The sequence below is a fragment of the Colossoma macropomum genome, unplaced genomic scaffold (assembly GCF_904425465.1).
Source record: "Colossoma macropomum unplaced genomic scaffold, Colossoma_macropomum, whole genome shotgun sequence".
NCBI classification, from domain to species: Eukaryota; Metazoa; Chordata; class Actinopteri; order Characiformes; family Serrasalmidae; genus Colossoma; species Colossoma macropomum.
This window is the reverse complement of record NW_023494784.1, coordinates 33466436-33490185: the sequence shown is the minus strand read 5'-3', so window position 1 is coordinate 33490185 and position 23750 is coordinate 33466436. Positions and strand designations below refer to the sequence as shown.

The 23750-nt window shown below is 39.5% G+C and overlaps 1 protein-coding gene across 2 annotated transcripts in view; it reads right to left on the bottom strand.

Annotated features, from left to right (window-relative positions):
• slc4a3 (solute carrier family 4 member 3) overlaps positions 1-23750 on the bottom strand; it is an 85783-nt gene that overhangs the window by 19333 nt on the left and 42700 nt on the right. For both annotated transcript variants that reach the window (XM_036569516.1, XM_036569509.1), the window contains exons 4-9: positions 20185-20432; positions 18610-18788; positions 16295-16515; positions 8650-8792; positions 7466-7646; positions 4311-4446 (exon numbers count right to left, since the gene is read on the bottom strand). In XM_036569516.1, the coding sequence (XP_036425409.1) occupies positions 4311-4446; positions 7466-7646; positions 8650-8792; positions 16295-16515; positions 18610-18788; positions 20185-20432 (1108 nt within the window). The remainder of the gene's footprint in view (positions 1-4310; positions 4447-7465; positions 7647-8649; positions 8793-16294; positions 16516-18609; positions 18789-20184; positions 20433-23750) is intronic.

The following is a 23750-nucleotide window of genomic DNA, read 5'->3' as shown; positions in this document are numbered from 1 at the left end:
GCAAAAGGCAACAAGAAAGCAACGTGTGGGCTGATAACATCAGTGACTGTTTAAACAGGGAATATGAGCTTTGAGTCCACAGAGAGACTGATCTGTGTGCGCTGGTCTTGAGAAGAGCTATTATTTAAAGAAAAAAAGAAGAATGATTCTTTCTTGAACGCCGCAGTGTCCATGTGAGGAACAGGCGGAGCAGTGTGTTCTTTAACCCAGGACACCTCACACACAAGCTGTCATCACCACGCCTGCATCCAGCCAGTGACATCAGCGTCCTTGCAAGGCCAAAGCCAAGCCAGCCGCTCAAATGGCACAGACGCAGGAGGAGAAAAAAATAATAAAAAGACAAGGTGTGACAGAAACCGAACTGTGTTCAAGAGTGTTTCTCGAGGATCTTTAAAGAATGAGTAACCAATGAGCAAAATTATACTGCAACTTGAAGTATTTCTTTCCACTTCATAAATACATATCTTGGAATGGAGGGCCTAATTAGACGCAGTTTCCCATGGAAAGCCACAGCTGAGCTGATGGGAAATGTTGCAGAGGGGTCTGTCACCAATAGCTAGTCTGGAAGCACGCAGGAGGAGCTGTAATTATTAACACACACTGCTCAGGCTTTAGCATGTGTATGTGTGTTTTCATACATTTTCAGGGTATACATGTCCTACGTTGGTAAGAAACTGAAATGAAGATTTTAAACTGACATTTTAAAACCATTACCTTTTGGTTACTGGATTTAAGGATAGTGTTAGTTTATGGTTAGGTTTAGATTGTTACTGGATACAAGTTACATATCGCTGCTGTTGGAAGAAAATCTCCAATTTTGTTGTTTTTCAGTTTTTGACATAATTTGAAAATGCTTGTTGCCTTTTACACTGTGTGTATTTTATGACAAATGGACCAAAAGAAATGGCCCAAAATGACTTGGAGGAAAGTCTGGTTCCATTGACTTACATTAAAAGTAAAGTAGTTTTTTTTAGTTATCATTTTGGAGATACAAAGTTTTCTTCCGACAACAGCGATATTCTTAATACATACAGGGCATACAGGATGTGACGAGATCACCCTTAATTGACTTATTTTCCAGTTACAATTGCCATTAAGTACATTTTTTTTTCATTTTTTTTAAATCAGAGAAAAAACTGAAAACTTCTATTTAACGTGTTCAGTTGTTTCTGTCTAATTGTCTGTTAAATATAAGTTGTCAATTTTTAGAATCAGAGAAAAAAACAGAAAACTTATATTTAGCAGAAACAACTGAACACAATGTTTTTTTTAATATTTACTGTGTCCACTCTTTGCCTTTAGTACAGCTTCCATTCTTTTTCAGTTTTTTAAAGCAGGGATATTTTTCCACTTCTCCAAAGTTCAGTCTTAGAAAGTGGTTGCATTTTCTGCTTCTCACAATCCAATTAATCCTAAACACATTCAATGATGTTGAAGTCTGGACTCTGGGGTGGTCAGTCGATTGTTCTGAGAACACCAGCAGCTTCTTTCTTTGATTTGCACATGATCTTCTTTTCTACTTTTCTCAGTGAGGGCTTCTTGAGAACTACACATCCTTTCAGACTCCTAGTGTTGTCTTCTCACAGTAGAAGGATGGACAGAAACACATTTCTTTCTCCTATCTTTCATAGAGAAAGCTTTAAGTGCTGTTTATCTGGTGGTGACCGTTTTGTTGTCTGACAGGTCTTACATGGTTGTTAGGAGTCCATTTTTTCAGTATTTTTTAAGAATTTTTTGAACTCAGTTTTGGAAACCTTGTTTTTTCCACTAATTTTCCTTCGACTTTCCTCTTCATTAAGCAAGTGGATTATCTTATACCTAATCTCATCAGATATAGCTCCTGAACGCTGAATGACTTGTACATAATGACTATTTTGACTGCAAATTAAATAAATGATTGGTGGCCTCTGACTTTTTTGCACTGTAGTGTATCACTCCAAGTCTGTAACACTATATATAAAAAAGTCTCTGTATGTGTCTGTCTGTCTGTCTGTAGGTGCACATGTAAGTCTGTTCTGTGTGTATGCTTGGTTTTATTACTGGGCAATAGAGCTACTTTCCATGAACTTCCCTAAATTACCACAGGTGCGGCCATCTGTCTATGGCCAGAGTTGGAGAATTGTGGACATTCAGAACAGACGTGTAAATGAGTGTAATGTCTGGGAAAAGAAAAGTGTCCAGAGAGGGAAAAAAAGCAAGGATTCCAGCCCTTTTGTACAGGATTCACTGCCCAACAAGTGCACGTAAAACATCTTATATAAAGGAAATGACCCAAATACATGCAAGTGGAATTCACTACATCAGAACTGGGTTTTACATGAGCCGTGCAGTGCTGTGAAAAAGTCCCAATTCCCAACTTCCCAATTTCCTCTATTTTTGCATGTCACACTTGAACGTTTCAGATCATCAAACTACTTTTAATATTAGACAAATACAACCCAAGTAAACACAAAATGCTGTTTTTAAATGGTGATTTCATGTATTGAAGGAAAAATTCTTTTTAGATCAACTTGGTCTTATGTGAAAAAGTAATTGCCCCTTAGCTACTAAATCAACCAGTTAACCAAATTCAACTGACTACTGGGTTCAATTTCACTATCCACACTCAGGCGTGATTACTGTCGACCTGTTAAATATAAACATCATTTAAATATAACCAGTCTGACAATGTGAAGCAAGCTAGAAGGCCACAAAAACCAGCACATGATGCCACGTTCTAAAGAGATTCAAATACAGATGTGAAACAAAGACACTGAACTCTACCAGTCTGGAAAGGGTTACAAAGCCATTGCTAACCCTGTGGGACTCCAGAGAATTACAGTGAGAGCCATTATCCCAAATGAAGAAAACTTGGAACAGTGGTAAACCTTCCCAGGAGTGGTCAGGCTACCAAAATTTCACCAAGAGTGCATCAATGACTCATCCACAAGGTCACAAAAGAACCAAGACAACCATATAAAGAAAAGCAGGCCTCACTTGCCTCAGTTAAGGTCAATGTGCATAATTCCAAGATAAGAAAAAACTGGCATCAAAAATGGCATCCATGGAGATTTGTAAATTGCAAACCACTGCTGACCAAAAAGAACACAAAGCCTCGTTTAACTTTTTAAACCATCTAGATGACCCCCAAGACTTTGGGATAATATTCTGTGAACTGATTAGTCAAACATTGAACTTTTGGAAGACATAAGTCCCATTAAAGCTGGCGTAAAACTAACCCTGCATTCCACCATAAGAACAACTCACCAACAGTCAAACATGGTGGTGGTACTGTGATGGTCTGGGGCTGCTTTGCTTCTGCATGACCTGGATGACTTCTCAAAATTGAAGGAACCATGAATATATTTTCTCTTCAATAAATGGAATTATCATTTAAAAGCTGCATTTTGTGTTTATTTGTGTTGTCTTTATGTTACATTAAAATTAGTTGGATGACATAAAACATTTAAATGTGACCAATTAGCAGAAGTAGAAGAATAAAAGTGAAGGGCAAATACTTTTTAACAGGACTGCATATGCAAGAGCTTTAAGCCTTTTGTGAATCTTTATAAGGAACATACAGGGCAAGCCTGGCCATTCCTCGTACCACTTATCAGCTCCAAATATGAAGTCTGTTAGGTAGTCTGAGAGTGCGTGAGCATCAGCCCAAGGACACCACAGAGAGACTGACGCATCACGGGGTTGCAATCTTAATGAAAAATAGCAAAACACTACGTCATCCAATCCAGACGGTTTATTCTGAACAACCTTTGATTAAGCTCATATGTCAGCTATGAGTTTTCTGCTGTTTATTAAAGAGAGGACGTTCCCTAAAAGGGAGAGAGAACCATTAATTCTCTGTGTGGAGGGAGGCATGCAATATTTATCCTGTTAGTCCTCAAGCAGGGTGCTGCTCTGACCTCACCAAAAGGCCCAGAGGGACACTCTGAACCCGAAGCAGCACGAAAACACAGAATGCACACGAGCTACAGTTCACATACTCTTTAGAAACAGCCTAACCCAATGCCTAAGCTACACTATAACTAAAAAATAAAGCACAAAAACAAAAGGAACTAACATTGATCCATGTATTTCAAATGCAGCCAAATTATCTTTGCAAATATTAAAATGTTTTGAGAGTAACATTAGGCATTAATTAGCAACAGCTCTGATTATCACTCTCCTCCCTCACCTTAAAAGCCTAGCTGTTGTGTAATCACATCACTCAATCTATCTGGAAGCTGACAGAGGCACTGAGTGGGGTAAATGGCCCTGCAGTTGGACAGGTCGATGGCCACCCTGTTTGCGGTATTGATGTGTGCATCTCTGACCTGTGTTTGAGCAGCAAGGCACGCAGCACGTTGGCCCGGTCCTCAGCTCTGATCTGGTCTGAGATGATCATGGTCTCCACAAGCAAGTGGGCAATGCCAGGCAGTGTGGTCTGGTCCAGGTCTAACATTATGGCACCTAGAATTACAAAACGCCAGTATAACAGTCGAGTAACAATGGCCAGTGTATAAGCACTGAAAATCATATTTACAATATATTATATTTATGAACATTGCACTTATAAATATGTCATTTTCTTCATAAAACATGTCATTTTACAAATACTGACAAATAGTTCATAAATGTAAAAAAAAGTATTCCTTTTTCAATTATATTTGTATTTGGTTATGCATATATTATGAAGTTCCTATGTAGTTAACCCTCAAACAAAGTGTTACCGAAATATACTAGTCTACTAGGAGCAAGACACGAGACACTGAAGACATACATAAGCAGCAAATAATATATTTATATATATTTATAAAACAATTATGCCAGTACTATTTTTATTTAAGTTCCTTGTATGTTTCATTACTTGGGACTTGTGCTAATGATGCTAGAATAATAGTGTTATAAAGGGAACAAACGTCTGTCAATTTAGCTTAAGGCCCCTTATGTCAATACTTATGTTGTCTTTTGCTAATGGGCATAAGCTGTTTATGAATGTTAAAGTATTGCTTTATAAAATTGATATTCATAAAAGTATTGCGTTATAAAAATGTTATTCAGTGCTAATACATTGTGTTATGAAGTCCCTATTTAAGAGGTTAACATAAAGTGTCTGCCTTATTGTGTATTATAATAGAAAACATATGCTAACTATGAGTACATGTCCAAGAGTGCATTGTGAAGGGTAGAGATATAGAACATGCATCAAGTGTACCACAAAAGCCTCCTCCTCAACACGAAAACATCAACCTGCTGAAGCTAAAAGATTCTTTAAGTCTCTTTTTAAGATCAAACCAATAAGGTTATGTTCTATATATACTGTCAGGCAACAGGTGAAGCACATGCACACAATCCTTCTAAGGTCTGGAATCAAATTATTAGTATTAGACCATTATAGTTGCAGATGAAAGTAAAACATGATTCTAATATGCTGGTGCTGTGCAACTTCACAGGTTTCAATGAATTAGTAGGACACAAGGAAGCAAGAGAATTTTTAGATGCATCCACAATGAGGAACATAGCTGTATAAGATTCTAAAATGACTGATAAAACTGTATAGCACTGAAGACATTTGGGTTTGAGACTGGAAGATGAATATGAGACGATAGATCAGAAAGAGATTCTGCTTTTATTTTCTATTATTTGCAGGTGTAACAACTTAGAACATTTCACCATTTGTTTGAACACATCCATTTTTCAAGTGAGCAAAAATACTGGAACATGTGACTTGTGATGTGTTTCTTGTTGCCCAGGTGTGCCCTGCTCGATTAATTGTTTAAACAATTAATAGCTCCGAATGTCTACTCTTGGCTTGAGCCATTGGTCTCACGCTGGGAATACTGCATTTCTTGTAAAAAAGGATAAACCAACAAGAAGACCAGAAAGCTTCTAGAGATAAAAACATTTTAAGGATGAGAAAAAAGGGAAAATTGATCAGAAGATTGCACAAGCTTTCAGCATAGCCAATACAACAATTTAGAATGTCCTTAAAAAGAAAGGAACCACTTGTGTACTAGCAACCAGACATCAAACAGGTGGACCAAGGACAATAATAGCAGTTGATGATAGAAACAATGTGAGAGCTGTAAAGAAAAACCCAAAAACAAGTCCCCAACAACCTCCACAGGGCAGGGGTGAAGGTATCACCAGCACAATTAGAAAGCAGAAATACAGAGGCCATACCACAGGCTGCAAAGCGCATACCAGCAGTAGGAACCGGAAGGCCAGACTGGAATTTGCAAAGAAATGCAGAGATGTATGGAAATTAAAATGAAAATGTAATAGCTAAAAGGGCAAAGTAATTGCATGTTTACATTTGAATTTTCCACTCATATATGCAATGTTGAGCTCAAAATGAAAATTCAAATTTAATACTGCAATTTAAATTTGCAGTTTTTTAAACTAGTATTGACATTTTATTTACACAAAGATTTAGATGCATTATGAGTAGCTTTATATAAACTGCATATTTATGCTTAATGTGATGATAAATAATTGTGACAAAATAATAATTAAAATAAAGTAATTTGTCTTATATGCATCTACACTCTCTAATAATGCATTTAAATCGCATTATCAGTCATATAAGTTTGCATTATGAGCCATACAAGTTTGATGGACTGATGAGACCAAGACCCCTAACAAAGTGACAGAATGGCCAAAGTGTGGAGAAGGAAAGGATCTGCTCATGATCCAAAACATATGAGCTCATCAGTCAAGCATGATGGAGGTAGTGTCATGGACCAGGCTCACTAATCTTTATGATGTAACTCATGACGGTAGCAGCAGAATGAATTCAGAAGTCTACAGAAACATTCTGTCAGCCAATTTACAGAGAAATGCATCCAATCTAATCAGGAGGAACTTCATCATGCAGCATGACAATGATCCAAAACACCCTGCCAACACAACAAAGGCCTTCATCACAGGTGGAAGGTGGAAGATTTTAGACTGGCCAAGCCCTTCATGAGACCATTACCTAATTGAGCATGCATTTCGCCCACTGAAAAGGAGACTGAAGGGAGGAAAGGAGGAAGCAGTGGTAAAAGTGGTAAAATATCACAAAATAAAAAAAAGTCTGATCTATCATCTCATATTCATCTTATGATATCAAACCCAATTGTCTTCAGTGTATAGCAAAAACAAAAGAATTGGCCTTGCCATTCCAGTACTTTTGGAGGAGACTTAATCATAACTAATAATTAATCATAATTAAGTTATAATACTTAATTATTTACTAATTATTATTGATCAATAACAAAAATTGTTAGTATGGCAAGTGATTCTAAACTTTTGAACTGCAGTGTATGTCTTTACTAAATATTTTTTGAAAAGACTAAAGTGTAAAAATTACAGGGTATACTAATGTACAAGCTTAAACCCATTCAAGGTAAGGTTAAAATCTGTTACTGCGATACCAAAATCAGGCCTACAAGTGTGACACCATGCTACTAACCATGTATGAAGGAACTCAGTATGGTACACTCACCGTGTGTGATGGTCCTGCGCAGCTCCAGCAGACTGCGGAAGGACAAAGAGGCCACATGGGGTTTTCCCCAGCGGTCCGTCTCCTCCTCTACATCCTCTTCAAACTTGATCCACCGAGCCGTCTCCTTCCAGCGCATCTCCTGGTTCTTATCCACGATCAGCTCATTCAGCTCCACAAAGACCTAACCGCACGGTGCCAGAGTCACATCATAAACCACTTCAGCAAATCCTAACCACAAGCGCTAAGCATTTTACCCTCAGCCTCATAGTCCAAAACAAAACCTGTGCCATACAGAGAGTGATGGTGTCCTGCTGAATGCTGTGCTTCCTCCAGCTATCCAGGGTCAGTAATGTTTATTCATTAATATTCATTCATCCAGAGTGAGTTATAGTCACTGTTACTTCTCAGTGAAGTAAGAAAAAGTCTTGTTGACATAAAACAGCTATTCCTAATACTCTGGATGTATTTTGAGGTACCACTGTACAATAAGACTGTCCATTCAAAGGGTTTACAAATGGTTTAAAATGTTAATTAGGTCATATCTTAAAAAGCTTTGCTATGCAGTTATAACACATAAATAAAAAGGGCACCAGTGAGCTCAACTCCTAGTGAGCCTACATTCATCAATACTGTTAAACCTCCGATTTAGCTGGTTACTCAACTTCAGCTTCATCAGCTATTCATATACATCAGATACAACCCTTTTTATTTATGTGTTGCCCTTTTTATTTATGTGTAATAACTGCTTATTAATTACCTTTAAGGTGTTATGACCTAATTAATGATCATTAACACACTAACACATTGAACCATTCATTAACTCTTTGCAAAGGTAGTTTTATTGTCTCACTCTGGTCTTTACAAGTCTGACAGTTATGATAGTGGAGTGAATGACCTTCTGCAATTCACTGACCCAGCAGTTCCCTCAGTAATATTAGTCCTGCTCCAAGGACACTTCACAGTAATGTAAAAATAAAACCTTTGTTATTGAGTGGTGTCTGTGGTGTAACCATGATAACCTAATGTGACCATCCAGGCTATGACCCTTCCAATTTAGGCTATTGGTACGAATTTGGGGAAATTAAACACATACATTGTCAAATCCCTTGCCAATTACATTAAACAACCTTCACACTAATCCAGCCCGAATAGCACTTGATCCCTAAGCTTCAAACATTCCTGACCTCATGAGTCTTTTTGTCCATCTTCCTTCTCTTCTTCAGGCTGGACAGAGGTGGAGAGCTGTTGCTGGTCCGAGTGACCTGGCAACGAGATGACTTCTTGACCAGGTGTCGTCTCACCCCAGGGTTGTCCTCAAACCGATGACCTGCAGAACAGCGTCAAATAAGACGTTATTACAAATAAAACATGTTGCTTGTACACAAAATTTTTAATGAAAGCTCAGTTAATTGGAATAAAAAATGTGTTGATCTGAGCAGAAGAACATTGGTTGGTGTACAAACACAGAGATCTTGGTCAAGCGACTGAGGCAGAGGGAATTATTCAGAGCGGTTAAGCCCACAGGCCTCTCCAAAAAAAACTGGCCATGATTTAATATTGTATCAATTCAACCCACAGAGCAAGGTTTTTATTGAATTTGGGATAATTGAAGGCGTGTATTCATGGGAGCCCTACACTCTCTGTAGCGGTAGTGTGTGCCAGCGGAGAGCCAGGGGCCTGGGGGATTGGGCCTCGCCAGGCCGCAATGGGGCCCTGCTGCTTCGGCTTGTCACAGTAGCCGCAGGACGTGCTGTAAACAAAAGTGAAATCATATGTTTTTCCTCCAACTTTATTCTGTTCCCTCTCCCCCTGACCCTCAGCTGTGCTCCTCCATCCCTCCCCTCAAGTGAATACTCGCAAACTGTGCGGTTTACTCGCTATGACCCCTCCTTCTTTCGGCCCAAAGAGGCTACTAACAACTTGGTAGCCATGCCCTTTGGCTGGACTCTGGTTGAGGAGTGGCAGAAGAGCTACAGTTCTGAAAAGAATAAAGATTAAGCCAAGTTTGGTCAAAACCCCAGAGGGTGAAACAAACTCAGGACATAACTCCACATTAAACAGTCTAGAACAGCTTGAGGGACTCTAGTAATAGCCTCTAACTCACATAGACCAGTCTCGCTAGCACATTCTTCATACAAATCAGATATGATTGTCATACACTGTGACAGGAATACTCTACATAGAGTGTATAAGGGCACAGAGTATGTTGTTACCTAATGCTATTTATATATGTATTTTATACTATTTTCAGTCGTGGACAAAGTAGAAAAATCCTTTACCTCAGTAAAGTACTTGCTATTATATGTAAGTATTAAAAGTTCTGTGGGTTAAAGTTATGTTTCATTTTGAGGTTTCTAAACCACTTAACTAGCCAGGCCAAAGATGGGTCCAGGCTTTCTTTCTCCTGTAACTTATAAATAGCCCATTATTTTCAGTGTAATTACTAAATAGTGAGCCTTAGGATGTAATAAACCTGGGAATTCAAGGGGTTAAGAAGATCTCTGTGGTTGTGAGCCTGAATAACTAAATCAGTATTTAATGTCTATAGTCTGTCCCTTATTCTATGTCCTTTTTCGCTGCAGCATAGGCCTCTTTGAAACTATTCAGCAAAATAATGTATCGTTATAAGTGTAATCACTATCATTTTGATACATACATTTAAAAGCAAGTATTTTAACTTGAGTAGAAATATAGGAAATATAGATAAAGGATTTCTTCTTTCATTCAATTACAGAATTGTTGTACTTCACCCATCAGTGACCGCATCACACTGTAAAATCTGGTTGTTGATGTTACTCAAATGATTAATGCAACATAACATTGCAAAACCTCACTGCTTCACAAGCCCAGACCGAGGCAGCTGAGTTGTCCAGTTAAGTTGTGAGCTATGAGTCATGGCTATTGTTTTATTCACCATCTGAGGAAACTCATCAGCTGCAAATAACAAAGCATTCTCTGTGCTTTCTGTTGAGGCTTTCTGTTGATTGTCATACAGAGACAGAAAGGAAAGGTGGACAGGGTAGCACTCCAAATAGGCTGGCTGCGGTGCAAACAGAGGTGCCCCTGAGAGAGAGTAGAGGAGCTCAACCGCTGAATAAGTGCTGAGAGGTAGAAGCCTCAGGGGCCGCACACTGATTAACACAGTCTAGACGCAAGGCAAAAACACACCACACTCAAGGACGCCATTATTGTTCATAAAGATGCAAACAGACCCCTCCTGTGTCCCAGTGAGCCTTCAAGAGCTACACTGTTGCCAGAAAGCTCTGGATGATTGGGCAACTAACAGCACTTCTATATCTAACCTAGCATGCTTTCTTAGCCTGTTCTACATTTTACTGAAGGGCAGCATTTGTAAGCCTGCATAAGCCTTTTGTGACAGCTAACACAAACCTGCATAAACCTTTAGAAAGTGGCTGCTTTTGTCATGTCATTTCACTTCAGCAAGCATTATGACAACTGACATTTGCTGGATTCAGCCTTTATACATGTCTATACAGGTTTACGTCAGTTGTCAGTGAAAGAAAAATGTTTGGGCACTTGTAGTCACATTACATGCTTTGTTGATTATTAAGTGAAAATAGGTACACATCCTCTACAGGGAACAAATGTCTGCACAATTTAATGCCTACTTAAAAATTATTTGCTGAATCTGATATATTAAAAAAAAAAACAAAAGTGGAAAAGTTACAGCACAATTTATATTTTATTTATATTTTATTTTTTTACAAATATGTTAACATCAGCAAATAATTAGAAATTGTGCACTAAAGTTAGCAGAAAAATTCCATCTTTTTTGTTCCCTGTAGAGGATGACATATAAAATATGTAATATGACCAAGAGTTTTCAAACTTTTGCATATGACTATATGTAAGTGTTGGGTAGCCTTATACACCCTTCAGTTTCTTTTTTATGATGTCTGTTTCTACTCAGCCTGTTATCATTTTGAGCTGCACAAGAAGGATCAAAAGTGTCATCTACAGGCCACATTTACTATTAAATATATGAATTACTAAACAAAATATATGCATCTTAAAGAGTATCTCCAGTCTTTCTAAACTTGTAAAAGTGCATTCATCACAACTTTTATGAAATGCACATGGTGAGATACATCAGCATCACTCAATGGGATGTGTTCATGCCTCAGTGAGCTGAAACCTGAAGCAGATGGGCCTAGGGCTGTGTGTTTGTGTGTATATGAGTGTGTGATTATATGTGTTGTCTGTGTGTGAATAGGCTGAGGTGCCAGGTCAATATCTCTGCCCACCATGCCAATGCCACATCACTATGGGTCCCGGACTGCTTCGATTGTAATATCACTGAGCGCTCTGCAAAGTCTAGGCCTCACATTAATTAGCTTGTGTTTCCCTAACAGGATCAATGAAACAACTCAGTTCAAAATTCCCACTGATCAATTTCCAACGTCAGTTAGGTCTCTAGAGGGTGGTGGGTGCTTTCATGGTGCTGTAACCACAGTCATCTGAACGGAAAAAGCTATTGGATTCTGTCAAGAGCAAAACAGAAAGTGTAGAAAAGTTACTGTGTCCCTTTCTGACATTTAAAATGCACAAAATTGTTCTAAGAAAGTGTTATGTTGGAGATGACTGAACACTGCCTGAGTTGTCTAGGCAACTTTAGTGCTCTACCAAAGCCACTGAGGTGAACTGTGCAGCTCATACTATACTCACGGATAGGTTCAATGGGGGAGCCCAAGTGGCTGTGAATGGACTCCAGAAGGTCATAGTCGTCAAAATCCAGCACAAACTCCTCAAAGTCCTCAAACCCATCCACAGGGAAGACTCCAGTAGGATACTCCTCAACCCCACTGTGGGTTTTCCCTGTGTCCATCTCTTCCTGGTGTTCTTGGCGGTTGACCGCTGCATGCTCCACGTCTGTCATCTCCACACCCGAAGCCTCCACCCCACCCTTGCCTGGGGGGGTGCCCTGATCATCCAGAATGTGCTTTTCTTGAACAGTGGTGCTCAGAGCCAATTAACGTTAGTGTAGCACAGTGCTCTGGACCTCCAGAGTTGTGCAAGATGTATGTAGGGGGGTTTCTACAGGCAGGTTTGATTGTCTGTAGTTAGCTGGATGCAGCGGATGAGCTGGTCACCCTTAGCGTGCCCCTGCTGGCTCCAACAACAGTGATGTGAGTCTAAGCCTCTTAGATCCTCTGCATCCGGTGGGTGGGGTTCCTCAATTCCAGAGGGAGCTTGACAACACCAAGCATATCTGGCCCTCAGCAGAGAGATGAATGGGGCTTTCAAACAAGCAGAAATTAGGCCAGCAAAAGGAATTGCAATAAAAAAGTATTCTTCACAAGAAGTTGCTCCAGGTTGGCATTCCACAATCGTTCCTCATAAATTTGACTCCTGGGTTGCTCGCAGATGTAGCCGGAGGGGGTTCCTGAGTTGTAGACTTGGTTCTCTGGGAGATGTGGTGTTGTTTCTTCCACGCAAAATCGAGCAGCAGGGACGCTGGATATGCCCGACGGTTCTGAGATAACGTTGCAACAACTGATCTACTTTTGGGTCTCCCACCCAAGCTATTGGCTCCCCTGCCTAGTTTCCATTACGTCGCTGATTGATTGTTCAACTGCTGGTCTCGTGGCTGCAAAGCTGCCCTGCTTTCACCCAGCTTCCTCACTGCTCTCACTGCCATGAATCAGAGGCCTCGAGCGCTGAGACTGTCCGAAGATGCAGCAATAACAGAGGCGCTGAGGGAGGCTGGTGACGCCAGGTTGCCAGATTTATGATGAATGCACAATGTGCAGGCTTCGCCAGCTGAGCATTGAGGAGGCGTGGGCACCAGCTCCTACATCACACTTAGTCAGACGACGTCCAGACGCACAACATGTAGCCACACACTGGAGAGCGCTGCGTCTACATTGCAGGTCGCCATGGCAACCGTGATTGCCTCTAGTGCTCTCCACACTTGCATCTCTGACACTCCGATACCTGAGATGTGCCGTCTCACTCTACACACCGGTTGCTGCATTAAGCAATGCAGAGCCACTGGCATATATAGACACTCTTTATCACTTCTGTATCTGAATAACATATTAAAAATATGGCATTTCCAGCTTCACTGGTACTGAGAGTTATTTCCTTCTTAATATATGTGCATGATCTTTTACATAAAAGTGAAAACACTCTAAACATGCAGGAACCTGAAACCTATGCTTAATATTCAGTTACTAATATTAACACATATTATTCAGTAACTAATATGGATTATTTGTCCTCTACTGTGAAACTAATATGTAAGATATGTAACAGACTCTACAATTGCTTAGATTTAGAATACCATTAAGGAAAAAAATTCTCATATTAAAACTTTCATGATTAGTTAACTTGTCATACCTTAATTAGGTCTATCAAGATCATGAAGTTATAAATTCAATGAGCAATATTTTTAGTTTATTGTATGCAGCGATTAAATTACAAGCCTAACATGGCCAAATTGGCTGATTAGCTGTCTTTCCTCCTGTTGATATGTAGTAGCCTCTAACTGACGACAAAATCAACTCAAGCTCAAATAAACAAACATTACTCACTGCTGCCCTATAAATGTGTTTGTCAGAGTTTAAACCTTTTGGTGTTTTCAAAAGGCCCATCATGTGTCTCAACAAATGCATTTTCTTCTTTTCTTTATTTACATGAATTTACCTCAACACAGCTAATAAAAGCACAATTAAATTCTGTTTGCTGCAAATTGAAGATAGGACAGTGAAAGCTAACAAGCGTGGGAAATATCTGCAATTGAACAATTATGTAACAAGCCTAGTATTAATGCCTTCACAGATCTGGAAACAGCTATACATATAGGCATACACTGGATGAAAATAACCCATATGAAATCTTTAGTATGGAAGACAAGCAACGTGTACAGAGGAGTTGTTGACAGGCCTCCCTCAGTGCAGGACTAAAATTCAATGGCTTGTTCCAGGTCCAAATCTATAAGTCACTGCAGTGCTGCAGTCAATGATTCCTACTCTATGAAAGCAGGAAGAGCCACAGGCAGGGGTGGTGGGATGGATAATCGATCAGAGCAGCTATGTTAATTACAGCCTGAGGACCCAATCCACAACTCTCTAAGCTAGATGTGTGCTCTCTCTTCCTCTCTCTCTCATTCATATGGGGAAATAGGGCAGAGATTGACTGAACATACTACTGTGCAGTTTGTCACATAGCACACACATCCTCCACCAACGTCACTAAAACTTTAAACTGATTTTAATACCAGGACAGTATGAATGAATGTTTGTTTACCATTGAACTCTTCATGAAATGACCTTTTGGATATAAATATAATGACATATAATGTTCAGATTGTATACACTGAGCGCTGGTAAGTAAAGTGTTATTGAATTAAATTATCTAATAGTTTCCTTATCTCATTAAAAAGGCACTAAAAGGTTTTAAATTCAAATTAACACTTAATTACATTGACTGACTGCCATGAGTCTGCCAATGCACTAATGAAGAGCTGCTCTAATGGCTTTAAAAGTCACACATGCTTCATATGCTACAAGAGCTAAAAGACACAGGGAAACAAACAATTCCACTTGGTCAAACCCCCATATGGCACATGTAAACAAAGCTATCAGGAGCTTCACTTTTAGGAAAACATGCCATTACAGGGACAGTATGCTTTCAGAGAAGGAAACACTTTCTGAATTGCTGGTTCTAGAGCTACAGCTCTAACCAAATCCATAACAACTATATTTGGCATTTTGTGCTTTAAAGTCTCAAACTATAGCGTCCTCCTAACGTTCAAAGAAGACTGATGAGTGGTTTATGACTGTTTCCTGAGGCCAAGCTCTGAAGCTTGGAGGAGTAATCTGGGGTTTGTTTTCTTATGCTTTATACTCAACTGAGCTGATTTTATTAAAGATAATTGTTGGAAAAACAACAGAAGGCTCACTGGTGCATGTCCCAGTCCCAACGATCCAACCACATTTCTACATCTCCAGACTTGTTTACTACAATTTCTAATGGAGTACGAGTGAGACTGGCCCAACACTGGCCCACTGTTGGCCTTTTGCTGGCCCAATACTGGCCTTGCTCTCTGCAAAAATGAGTAAAAACGTTTATGAGTATGGACATGCACACAGCAAGCGCTTTCAAAACAGCCCACCAGAGAGCTGCCAAAGTGGGCCCCTCAGTCCACTATAAAACAGCGCAGAAAACACACACTGCAGAAAATAATGCCTCCAAAAACCATTAAAAAAGATAGCATGTTTAAAGAATTGATGATTTAAGAAAGGAAATTTTCACCTGATATTACTTCAACATGTGATATTGAGAAATAAGCTGAATAATGTAAATGTGCTGCAAATGGAAAATAACATAATTCATTTCAAAAAGATGAATACCAGATTTGTTGGACAGATTTGGGATATTTACACTTGGCCTGATATCATTTGCAATGTGAGGCTTTGGCTAAGGCAGAGAAACAGCAAACACGACCAAAAATAAGACATGGCAAAGTCAGTAATTGGAGGACATCCCAACCAAAACACAAGCCTTTTGCTTTGGTTCAGCTTGCGCAATGATCCCAGTCGCAATGTACTAAAATAGATCAAGAAAAAAACCCATCAAAAACAGCATGTAAGTCATCTGTTCTAATAATCATTCCCAGTAGGAGAGGAGAGGAGAGGAGAGGAGAGGAGAGGAGAGGAGAGGAGAGAAATACTTCTCAGCTCTTTGTTAAAACTCCAGTGAGGAACAGATTGCCAGTACACTAAAAGGGATAATAAGCTTTTTACTTTTATATTTTATGGAGTATATGATTTTATTATAGTCTCTATTGTTTAGAGCCCCTCTTACTCTTCATGTCATCCAGGTCAGCAGTGGCCAGCATCTGGGCCTCCGCTTCATCTGTGGGCACTTTCTGGTAAACTGCAGTCTCTATGGCCGTCATGCTGCCAATGCAGATGCGTTCCCTCAGGTCATAGCTGGTGCGCTGGGCTCCAGTCAGCCGGTGGACAGGCTTTCGGCGGAACCAGCCCCGCGTGGTCATACTGGCTGGCTCTGGAGACGGGTTAAACCTGCAAGACACACATACGGCTTACACAGAACACCAGGGCATGAAGCACAACAGTGCATGCATCTGCCTTTTAGTTCTGCATAATATCTGTAGTGTGCACCTGTTATAAGCACCTAAAAAAGGCTATTTCAGGCCTGTTTCATTACAATTAATATTGTCAACAGGTCTTCAATACATAACAAAATACAAAATACAAAAATGGTAAAATATTTTATAGCTGGTAAAAGTACACTCACAAAAAAAAACTAATAAAAAAAGAAGTGTATGCCTCCAAATAGGGCTGAATTCCCATTTAATTGCAATTTATTCTCTATATTTTTGTCTTTCACACTCCATATTTTAGCATTAAAGAATCTCAGTCTTGTGCAGGGGTGGCAAACTCCAGTCCTGGTGGGCCAGGCAAACAAAGTTAAATGATTTTCCTGCTTAAACACAGCTGGTTTACTTAGTTGATTACCTGATTTAGTTGGTGTGTTAAAAGCAGGAAAATCACCCAGCTGTGCAGGACACAGGCACTCCAGGACTGCAGTTCACAACCACTGGTCTTGAGGCTTAGCAGCCAGCAGAGGGAGCTATAGTATAGCATTATTGCCAGGTCATCTATGTCTTAGGAAAGCCACTGGCTGTTTTCATGCAACCTAATTGTACAATGTTGCATTTTTTAATGTTTCACTGCGCAACTACTTAAAAAATTCAGAGAGCTGAGTGCTTCCCTGTCAAAAAACAATGTGAGCAGACGAACAGTACTGCAGAGAGCCAATGTCTGATTTATGATAGTACATTGCATACAGTATACTGTAAATAGCGCATAATGTGTTTAGTCATTTTTGGGTTTGGAGATACAGACAGCATGTCTGTGGGTCATGATCACTCTACATCACCAAATATCACATACATTGCTTAATTAACATTCAAACTAGTGCAAACTGTCTAGAGAGACATTATGAAAGGATGTTTATATCTCCAGGTGAGGCATTATTTCATATAAAATCCTGGTTATTCACAGGTAACTGGGAAAAACGGTACAGAACTAGATTACCTGTGCTAATAAAGAAAAGAAAAATACCCATACACATATAAAATACCCATACAATGCTGCCAATGTAGTTCAATGAAAGATGACACAGAGTGCTTAGTTGACAGTTCCCATAAAGCTAGTTTAAGAGCTTGTGTGGGTATTTTGCTTTTATCCTGCACCTTACAACGACAGACGCATATTATAAGATCTCTTGTTGTTCTCATCATAACTGAATGGAGATTAATTTGCCAGAAAATAGAGCAGACAGTGATGATTTAACTGTCACAGACGCAATGTACCGTCTTAGTGTAAAGCTGTAAAACTAAACGCAGTCTGTGTGAAAAATCAGTCGTCGAGGTGATTTAAAACTTAGCAGCTGTGATTATGAAAGTGCTGTGAAATGGCATGAGTCCACTATCAACACCTCACAGATGTAAGTTGATTCTAGGCCTGTCACGGTATGAAATTTTATTAACACTTTTTCTGGTTGTTCTTTGAATGTAACTATGAAAGAACAAGCCTAAAGTGGCCAGAATGGCTGATTAGCCATCTTGATTCCTAGGACATGAACAGCTTGAGCTGAAATAAACAAACATTGCTCACTGCTGCCCTCTAATGGTGTTAAAACACCAGGCAAAATTAGAACTTTTGTTGTTTTCATACGACACATGACGTCCTAATAAATGCATTTCCTACTTTATTTGAAGCATTTACATGTATTTGGCTCAACTCAGCAGATGAAAATCCAAATGATGTTCTGTTTGTTGCAACACAAACATGACTCTGAAAGCTAACAGTTGTAGAAAATAACTGTGCTCTTCTCAAATAACTCCGAAAGGTGATTATGTAATAATTATGACAGTCCTAACTCATTTCTGGTCGATAACATGAGGCTACATGTAGTATATGTCAACAACAGCTGCTTTGTGCACATGGCTATACATCTATACATCTATATGTACAAAAGTACAGTAAACAAAGTGTAACCCAAACTAACATTCAAATGCTGTTTTGTACACCTAGACATTCTAGCGCAACCAACAAATGGGCAGCTGGTTGTGGTGCATCTCAGCCTACCTATTCGACACTTCTTCTTCCTCCTCTTCTTCTTCTTCCTGCTTCTCATGTGGCTCCTCCTCCTGTGCTCCCATGGTACTGGCAGTGGGCTGCTCTGGGCTGGGGGGTCTTTCACTCTCTACGTGGAAACTGGTGAGAGGAAAGGGGGGCACCAACTCTTCTTCACTCCCCAAACTAAACTGAGAGAAGACAACTTACATTACCCTCTCATCACCTCAGAATCTCCTTCATCTAATTATCTTGACAAGTTCTCGCTCTGCTGCTCTGTCCAACATACTGTCAGCAGATCTGTTTGTCATATGACAGCTCCCTCCTGCACACCTTCAGTACCCGCACACACACACGTACACACACAACTCAGCAGATCTGTATCTTTCATCTGTTTGCTGTTAAGTTCTCATCTCTCAGACGGTTTTTGTTCTAATTTGTCCACTTACAACCCCAACCAGAATGTTTTTGGAAAGTGAATATTAAAGGGAATAGCAAATATAAAGCTATCTCAATGATACTAAAGATATGTGACTTAATCATTAACCAAGGTCATATTTAAAAAAAGATCCTAAGCCATAAATCAAATGTCAAAATCTAGAAAAACTCAGGATTGTGTGGATGTTTGAGTGCACAATGACTAACAGCGCACAGCTGCATCAATGTAAACAATTTCAGGACAGCAGGCTTTTTATAGCTTTTATTTTCTGGCAGAAGTTAGACTTTTAATCTGTGAATCATTTCAGACACAGACATGAAGTTGTGTTCAATCGGGAGCGACTAATGTAAACATGGTGCAAAGTCTTACTGGCTAGGTAACAGGATAGCTTTGGTCAATCATTCAAACATTGTCAGCATTTGCTAAAGTATGTCACTGTGGCTAGGTGGCTATGATAAATGACAAATCCGTCAAGCAAGAGGAGCTTTTGTCAGCTATGTTTGACCATCCAACAAACTTGCACATTCTATTAGGCAGTTCAGACATACAATCACAGTAAAAAAAAGACAGAAAAGGAACTTTCACTTCTGTGAAACTGTGGAACTGATCTTTCAAAAAGTAGGCACCGCAGACCTTATTTATTAAGTTATTGTTAAGGCATGCATAGTGATTTTATCACAGTTCAGGTGTTTTTTTATGCTACCTAGCTCACTCACTGGTTCTCAGGCAGACACAACCAAAAAGACATTGGTTTGTATGGTGTGAGGCTGTGGAACAGAGTGGCTTACAAAAAATCTGACTTAATTCTGACTGGTATGAGGGAACATGCCACTCAAATCCAACCGAGAAAACACCAAAGTGCAAGAATTTCTCAACCTGAAATTTCTAGTTCTCTGAAAACTATGACAATTAAGCAAATCTGGTCTTGTGTCCTTTGAAGTAAAAGTGATGAATAAAGGTCCTTTACATCTAGAATCTTAAAGGAGCACAATCTAATTCTTAAGTTCCTTTTTGCCATGATTTGGAGCCAGGTCACTGCTGGAAGCTCGGGAACAATATTAGCCTAAACACAAGCTTAAAACATTTCATCCATTTTTTGGTGGACTGTAACTATTCATGATAATATATCAGCTGTCACATCTAATTACCTGCATCTGTTGCTCAGTGGTCTCAGTGGGTGTGGTCATTTGGCCTTGTCCTTCTGGCTCAGACTCCGCCTCCTCTTCATCTACTTCATGGATAGTGGGCGTGACCTCAGAAGGAGGCATGGACGTCTTCTTTTTCTTGCGCTTCTTTTTGCGCCGGCGGTCCATGCTGAGTACCCTCTTCCTGAAGCGCTGCGGGGGGAGGTGGGTGGACAGGGGGTGGTGGGTGTGGTGGAATGTGTGGCGGTGGTCTGGCCAAAAAGAAGGACAATAACGAGAGGAACAGTCATATAATGCATCTATGTGATCTATGATTTTAAAAATGTCCAGGACAGGATTACTGTACATACTGTAGGTATATGTAAACTACATGTTCTAACATTTGTAAGCGCCTGCTCATCCAACATATTAAACAGACAGGATACCTGGATACACACTAATTCGCGAATTCAGCTACTTTGATGTGCATCCACTGCTGACACAAATGCTCAATTGTGCGCACAGAGCTTGTATAATCTCCATAGATAAGCAATTCCAACAGAATGAGACGCTAAGGATCAGCCACACATGAGCCCAAGCTTAACCACACTCAATAGCAAGCATCGGCAAGAGGGGTATAAAGGTCCTCAGCATTGGGCTGTGAGGCAGAGTGTTCTCTGGAGTGATGGAGCTCCATCCAGTACCTTTGGGTTGAGTTGGAGTAGCATTTGTGATCCAGAATTAATCATCCAACATCAGGACCTGACCTCGCTAGGCTTTTTCACTGAATGCAACTGAATCTTCATCACAAATTTTTCAGTTCAATGTTAAAAAAATTTAGTTCTTGCTGCAAAATGACTATTTATATTCTGCGTAATGTTTCTGAAAGAAATTAAACAGTATTGAGTAAAGAATGAAGACTGGTGTTTTTTTCTGCCATAACATCTTACATGCTGCCCATCTTGGATGAGATACAGACATTAGGATGTAACTTGCAGACCAATACCTGATTTGTAGTGCTCATTTTTTCTGTGGCATGTGCTTGTTTTTTGGCTCTTTTCCACACATTTTCAAATGTAAATATGCATTATGTTCAGAGTCCAAGTCCAGCATAGATCTGTTCAGTGTCTAGCCTCGGCCTTCGAGCAACCAATTTAGTCACAATAGGCTTTTCTGCAAAAAACCTACCGTGAAATAAAGAAATAAAGTTTTCCTGCAAACTGAAATATTCATTTGGGTGGTTTTATGAAATATGGTTACAAAAAGATGTCTCAAACTCAAGCATAGTGTTTCATTTCTGTCATTTTATCTATGAGCAAACCAGCGAGAGCACCTGCTACTGGATGTTCAAAGCATTCTTCAAGCCCCAGTAAGCAAAAGCAAATCTATTTGGGTTTTCCAAACAGTATTCAGTGTTGGTTTAAGGAACGAATAACATGATTATTATACATTTCCATAGAAGTATATGCAAATTATTCTTTTGTTCAATATGAGCATGAATTATTCTGATAAAAAGTAACGGAGTATATATGAACTCCAAATCACACAATTGCACATCTTTGAAATAAATGTATATATATATAGTGTGTTCACATGTATAATAGATTCACAGTATTTTTTAAAAAATAATTCTGTGTGATTACACTGCTCAGGCCCTGAAAGCATATTGTACAAAAGCATATTGTACAAAATTCTATCTCTGCAGCTCTAAATTTCTCTCCCGGATTTCCTTCAGCACCTTTTCTTATACTTAGTAATGACAGGATAAAAAGCTAAGGCCTAAGCTAAAGCCAAGGCCCTAAGGATGACAGGGTTGATCCCAGCTGATAAGTCCTGTTTGTGCCATCTGAGCTAGACACTTAATCTAAGACATCTTGCTACATAGGAACCAAAAATCAAACACTTCAGTGCCATAGCAAAAGTATGCACGAGCAAATGGCACAGCAACACCTTCTGATAAAAGTGCAATATTAGCTGAAAGTTTATGACTCATTCTGTACAAACATATCTTATAGGGAATGCTTCTTATGCAACTTGCATCACATTAGCAAAAGACAGAATGAATGTTTCACAGTCAGTCACACCCCATATGGCCCCTTAATGGACACTCTTCAATCCTCTTTGCTTCTTTGTCTTTGATGCATGAAGAATGCTTTGCTTTAGCTCAATGTTCCAGCTGTCAAAGCGATTGTGCTCACGCATCAAATGCTGACATGACATAACAACGACATTACAATCCAAACAGAGCGCTGTGCTGCAGCCTATCATCTTTTTAACTGACAAGAATTTCTTTCTCCACACAGAGCAACACTAAAAGCTTATATTAAACACTAACAGAAAGAAAAATGGATGTTGTATTTTGGTTTATGTTTTCTTTCAGTACAGTTCTTAAGTCTCCCTCTGCTTTACTACCAGTGAATCACAACCTGGTTCCCACATCACACATTTGTCCCAACACGAAAGACGACAAGTAGGGCTTGATTTAGGAGGCTACTGGACAAAACTGGTTTAGATGTTGCCTCAAAAGATGGTAGGGGAGGAGAGAGAGACATACAGAAACACAGAGGGAGAGAGAAAGCCATCCATTATTGGAGCCTCTGGGGTTCAGAAGGACGCAGGGATTGGACAGTTGTCTTCCTCAAGGCCAGAGGTTTTAAATTCTGTAAAAACCTAGGCTGAGCATTAAAGGGGTACATTTCCCATGAGAGGCCATTCTCTTTGACAGAGGCTGATTATGGAAAGTAATGGCTGGTCATTTGCAAGTTTCTAAACAAGCTGAGCCAGCAAAGCCTGACACCATTTGACTGTGAAAGCAGCCTGCCACACAGTATCCCAAAGAATACACACATACCAGGAGTCACTTCAAAGGGAAATTCAACCAATTTTTCATTATTTGTGTATAATTCAGCTGTTGAGACAGCAGAATTATACAAAGTCAACAAAGTCATTCAGAGTGGTCTGATGTGAAATTATGCATTGTAGAGAAATTTACTCTCAGATTTCTTCACAGTGGTGGCGATACGAACCAGGTGTCGTAATGTGTACAACGCAAATATATTTTATTTTGTATTCAAAATGACCAGTGAACCTACATGTGTCCTCTGAGTTTTTATATGTAATGTTGACAACAGTAAAACAGTGGTAAAACCATAAACCATTTTCATTGGGGATTATTTTGCCTACATGAATGTCCAAATAATGTTTTATGCCAAAACCTTCTCAGAATGTATATAAAACACTGTCTTAAACATCAGGCAGCATCTAGTGTAATAACCTTCTGTGAAGGAGCTTTTAGAGGCATTAAAGTGGAACAGTCAGCTTTGGCTGTTCCTCTTTAATGCCTCTATCTTTTTGTGTCAGATAGTGCTGCGTCATGCCTTAGGTTTGAGAAAACATGTTTTTTTGTCGTCAAAGCCACTTTAAGGAACAAAAACAAGGAAAGAACAGACCAGTGTTGTTTCTGGGCATGTTTCAGAGAGAGGACCCATCCCCCAAGGATCACCATTGCAACTTTCCCATTCACTCACATCCACTTGCTCAACCCCCTCCATCCACAACCATTCACAAATGCACTTCCTTCAAACTCACAA